The following is a 5,827-nucleotide window of genomic DNA, read 5'->3' on the forward strand; positions in this document are numbered from 1 at the left end:
TATACATTAGAGTTCCCCATTTTCGAAGGAATTTGTGCAAGTTTGATGAAAAGTCAGCAAGCAATGGAGATAATAAATATATGTGGTATTTAATACATATAAGATTCTACCGATGTCAGTGAGAAGTACAAGTATTTAGTCGTTTGAGGGGAAGATAATCAAATACAGTACATGGAAGAAAAGCAAGCATTCACACTAAATGCCTACAGTCACATAAAGATTAAATATACATCCATCTTCAGGTGTAGAGGATCCAGTTAGCATACCTGGGATTCCAGATAGCAGGTGAGAATCTAGGTAGGAGCAGTCTTCGAATGAACAACTTTTAGAAGGAATTGCTGATGAAGTGCCAATCTACGGAATTTCGCTCACAACATGGCAGCATCATACTCAAAACCATTATTATCAGTAACCGTTAGTGAAACAAAATAAGGTGACATAATAAAAAGCATAAATTTTCATTCTGGATACAATATCTTTTTCCTCCTTTCCATAAATACAGTTGGAGATATGTTTGCTACAGATAGTACACAGATGTTCACCTATAACATACTTTGAGTCTTCGACTATACCACAATGATCTAATACATCTTAGCTACAGTAACAAAATAAATACTATCATCAACAAACTACAAAACCTACACGAACATAATTGACCACCACAAAGGTAAGAAACTTCACTACAGATAAAAATAGATAATTCACGTGCAGACTCTTTGCCCATAAAAGAACAATATATTGGTGGTTGCCTTATTTTTGGAGCATTTCTTCAGAGACCAAAGTTACATAGTGTCAGGAACTCCATTTCAGTGTCTACATGCTTGGTCCACAGAGCCTTGTACTGGTTGAAAGCAACATCAAGCCATGGCTTCATATTTCCATTAAAGTGTATCACTGCAGCACCACGGATAACCTCAGGGCTGATGCTTGGATTATATCCAAGACCCATCACATGCCATGACTTATCAAGTGGCTTAGTATTGCCATAGAATGTCATCAGCCCTGCTGGTAGAACAGATGTTGGATCCCAGAGTGCACCATCCTCATTCTGCCATGAGAATATCGAGTCATATAGTCATACATATATCAGTGCTTTGGTGAGGTACACAGAACTGTGCATGCTATTATGATGCAAAAATTAGCAAGTGAGAACATCATTTGTAAAATTATTTACAGGCATTACATATGTGACATATTTGAACACAGTGATATATTATACTGTTTCTGTTAGCTTAGTGGTTGTAGATTTGGCCATCGTATATAAATGCTTAGGGCTAAGAAAACAAAAATCAATTGCATAACACCCAAGTTTCACTTAGGAACTTTTCTGGCCAACATGTTGTAATGCCATGAAGTCGACAGTCAAGGTCATACTCATACCACATACAGCATTTACCATTATAAACAAAATAGTTGATGACACATCATTTAGACTTTATATTTGCATATTCTGAGAAAATGAATAAAAAGAAGAAGGAAAAAAAAGGTAATGGCACATATTTAGGTATTCTAAAGATAAAAGTATCATGAGATTCTCAAAGAGGAGAAAAAACATCATCCAGACCACTAATTTGGTAAGCCTTAATTACAAACTATCCTACATTTGAACTAAAAAGAAGGCATCCCTAGCCACTCCTATTAATATGTACTTAGACGAGCGTGAGCACATCCATTGAATGTTATCTGTACCTATACAATCTTAAAAGATAAGTGAGTATTGTAGCCACAAGATGGCAAGGTACTAACTTGCGGAAATTTTGAGTTGCGAAAAATTACAACCAGCCTATGCTATATAAGATCACATTGTGCAAATGCAAAGGCCATTCCATCTAATTTTGGAACATTTATATATCATATCATATGATATGTGGTCAATGTCGAGCTTAATGGAGTTGTTTCCCAAGAGTTCCTTCCAAAACATTTTACCAAGATAAATGATGTTTGGGAACAAAACTACTATACTTAATGCTCACTCAAGAAATTCAAGGGAAAATGAAGGTGCCAAATCCCATGATGACCCTAATAACAGTGACAAAGAAACTTAAGTAGAACTTGCACCCTAGTTAGTTAAGTTTCCACATAACACCTATCAGACACCAAACATAACAAATAACTGATGCAACCACAGATAAATGCAATGTACATAATAATAGTGAATGCCACAAGTTGTAACGAAAGATTGCCGCAACTCACCAGATCCATGTATTGATGAAACAGCTCGGTGCAGCCATCCCGTCGCCATGCCTGGAGATCAAACACATTGACCCCATACTCCCACGCACAGGCACTGGGACTAAACCTATCACGCACTATGGCCTGCGTGAAATTGAGATACTTCCTGTACCTCCTGAACCCCCCGAAGCACATCTCCACAGCGCCATTCACCTTCCCATCCAAGTCGACATGCCAAAGCGCCGCCAAATCCTTCTGCACCACCACATCATCTTCCAAGAGCACTACCCTCTGCAGCGCCGGGAACATGTCCGGGAGGTAGAATCTCAGGTAATCGACCAATGCCACGTCCCTCTTGCCGGCCTCAATCTGCCTGAACACCGGCGAGAAGGAGGCGTTGAGGAACTGGAAGTCGGAATAGGCGATGAGCTGGACGTGCACGCCAAGCGGCGGCGGGCGGCGCGCGAACCAGACGCGGAACGCAGGGAGGTACATGGGCGCGGTGACCACGTGGAAGACGTGGCGCGAGGGGTCAGCGGCGGCGCGCGTCGCGGAGGCAATGACGACGGAGACGGCGAGGACGTTGTCGGAGAAGATGGCGTAGTGGTAGAGCGAGGGGTCCTCGAATGCAGGGGACGGGTCGGGGTCGTCGGCGAAGGCGGAGGGCCTGGCGAGGCGGGCCTCGAGGAGGCGCATGGCGAGGCAATGCAGGGACTTTGGGGTGGAGCCGGCGGCGATACGGGAGGACATGCGGCCGGCGCGGCGGGAGCGGGCGAGCTGCTCGCCGACGGCGAAGACGGTGTCGGAGAGCTTCTGGATCTTGGACTGCGTGTCGAAGCCCTCCTTGGAGTCGGCGGCGAGGAGGCGTGCGTGCTTGATGCGCTCGCGGGCCTCCTTCTCGAGGGGCCTGCGCGCATCCTCCGGGAGGGAGCCGCGGGAGGCGAGGCGGGAGGAGAGCGCGGAGAGGTCGGAGGAGAGGGCGGAGAAGGAGAGCGACTGCGCGGCCGAGGCCTCCTTGAGCTTGCGCGCGTGGGCGGCGTAGGCGGCGAGGACGGCCGCGTGGTCCGCGGCGTGGCGGCGGATGGCGGCGAGGCGGGACGGCGGGGAGGATGAGCGGGAGGAGGCGGCGGCGGGGGCGGAGGAGAGGAGGAATGCGAGGGACGCCAAGAGGAGGAGCGTCAGCATGGCAGCGAACGCGGCGCGGCGCGGCGCGGACGGCCGGAACGGGCGGCCGCCGGCCATCGGGCGGAGTGGGGACTGGGGAGGGAGCAGCCGAGTAGGGGGGGGGGAGTGGAGTGGGTAGTGCGCCGCGGATCTGAGCTGCGGCGAAATGGAGACGGACGAGTAGGACCCAGGGACGGCGTGGGCCCAACTGTCAGTGCGTAGGCTTGTCGGTGAGGTTATTCATCACCGGGGAGGGTTGCTGGGGGTTTAATACGTTGGGCCCAGTAGCAGTGACATAGTAGCGGCGGTGACATGGACTGTTTGCTTTTGGTTTGCCTAAGCCACCGGATAAACGGGAGCCGTCGCGGGCTCTCAATGACATGCGGGGCTTGTCACCGGTGAGCCCTACATGGCATACATTGCTGTGATGTTTCGAAGTGAGAAGAGGCTTGCCGGACTGGACCAAATCCAACCAGCCTGGCAAGATTTACGACATGCTGACATTCCAGTATCGCGTGTTGATTTTGACGAGAGGAAAAGTTCAATTTAATGGTGACAGACTCAGCAAAATTCGTGCTAAGAGCATGGTTAATAGTATAGCCAATTGTTGGCTATAAACAGTCTTATAGCCCATCTTATAGCTAGTTTGTATAATAGTTTGCTATAAAAGAGTACTACTTTTATCATATATGGCCCATCTTTCATTCTCACAAAGCACCTAGGAGCACGTGTTAGAGTTGGCTCTTCACGAAGAGCCCGCTTCCCTTCTTTCTCATCCAACTAAGCAAAAATATAGTATTTTAATCCTTACAGCCTGCTGACTGTACCTTATTGTACTTGCTCTAATCCTCTGCTACTCTATTCCAAAGGCTGATAGTAATAAGAGTATCACAGTTAATATTATACTCCCTCCGTCATGGTTTAAAAAACGCCCATAAATAATCTTTTAAAAATTAAGACAAACGTAAATCTTGATAGGCTTTACATATTATTTTAAGTGCCCATACAATAACCATACAGTAACCATATGACGCCTAATTATTTGAGAAGATAATACACAGTAATTCATACAACCACTAAACGAGGAGCGCATGCAGCCTACTACTACTCCTAATTAACCAAGCAATAAACGTCACATGCCTTAATCCTCTTTATTCTAAAAATACCTGTAAACGAAACAGTGTCTTCTAAACCGTGATGAAAGAAGTATATGTCAGCTAAATAATTTAAATGAGATGACATAAAAATAAATGAATAAAAAAAGTTGAATATCATATCATAATAAATAAATTATTCTATGATATAGTAATATATGATACTATATATTACGGATTAGTATCATATGCATGATACTAGTATATGTTATTTTCTATTACAACCACCCTAAATGACTATAACCCTTTTTCGTTAAATAGTTAAACATCTAATTTTCCTATGCTAATGTTAAAATTCATCACCGGTTAAAGCATGACAAATCAAACCTTTTATTATGTTATGGGGACATGGCAATTTCTTTAGTAAGCACCACAAATTTTAGTGAAAAACTGAATATGGCAAGAATTTGCCATAAAACGTTATTTAGAAGGTGCCATAAAAACGTTAATTTAACATGCCTGAAAATTTGACGTTTGATTTGTACTAATATCTTCTTTCTCGGCATGCAATGGTGCCACATTAGTACATATGCATATTAATCATAAGCTATTTTTTTATGTAACTCACTATCTATTTTTTAAGCATGCAACCATACGACATCAATTATGCTTAAATTACTTTTTACACTAATTTAATCAAATAATGCCACTTTAAGGCCATGCAAGCCACTAACTTTCTGTTAATTTGGGTTGGTTTCCCATCAAATTTAAAGGGTGACGTAGCACACAACGACAGAAAGTATTTTCCTCAGTTATGAAACCAAGATATCATTCCGATAAAAAGATCTAAAAGACTATGTAAGCGGTACTTACACATAAATAACAAATCCTCGCAAGTCAACTCGTGTAGGGGTTGTCAATCCCTCGTGAGTAAAATAGAACGGTAAAATGATAGATTGATAGATGCAAATAAAGTGATGACAAATAAAACGCAACAAGGTATTTTGGGTTTTTTTGATAATATAAATCTGAAAATAAAAGAGAAAATAAAATGGAAACGTGAATAACAAAGTAGAGATTGCAAATAGATGATGTAAAATAGATCCGGGGGTCGTAGGTTTCACTAGTCGCTTCTCTTAAAAAATAGCAAACGTTGGACAGATAAATTACTGTTGGGCAATTGATAGAAGAGCAAATAATTATGACAATATCCAAGACAATGATCATGTATATAGGCATCACGTCCAAGAAAAGTAGACCAACTTCTACCGGCATCTACTTCTACTACTCCATACATCGATCGCTATCCAGCATGCATCTAGTGTATTAAGTTTATGGAGAAGCGGAGTAATGCTTTAAGAACGATGTCATGATGTAGACAAGATCTATTCATGTAG

General features: G+C 43.2%; 1 protein-coding gene across 1 annotated transcript; it reads right to left on the reverse strand.

The window, feature by feature from the left end:
* Window positions 1-434: 434 nt before the first annotated feature.
* LOC123411043 (probable galacturonosyltransferase 9) lies at window positions 435-3,414 on the reverse strand. Its single transcript, XM_045103965.1, has 2 exons — window positions 2,194-3,414; window positions 435-1,048 (listed from the first exon to the last, which is right to left on the reverse strand). Exons 1-2 carry the CDS (start codon window positions 3,412-3,414, stop codon window positions 770-772), a joined length of 1,500 nt encoding a protein of 499 aa, XP_044959900.1. The 3' UTR covers window positions 435-769.
* Between the last annotated feature and the right edge of the window lie 2,413 nt (window positions 3,415-5,827).

The sequence above is a fragment of the Hordeum vulgare genome, chromosome 7H (assembly GCF_904849725.1).
Source record: "Hordeum vulgare subsp. vulgare chromosome 7H, MorexV3_pseudomolecules_assembly, whole genome shotgun sequence".
Taxonomy (NCBI): domain Eukaryota; kingdom Viridiplantae; phylum Streptophyta; class Magnoliopsida; order Poales; family Poaceae; genus Hordeum; species Hordeum vulgare.

What these genes read in the sequence shown, in the direction of transcription:
- LOC123411043 (XM_045103965.1), bottom strand. Translation starts at nt 3,414, where the DNA reads ATGGCCGGCGGCCGCCCGTTCCGGCCGTCCGCGCCGCGCCGCGCCGCG. An exon ending in TTCATCAATACATGGATCTG is followed by an intron (nt 1,049 to 2,193) that starts GTGAGTTGCGGC and finishes TTCTCATGGCAG; the next exon opens with AATGAGGATGGTGCACTCTG.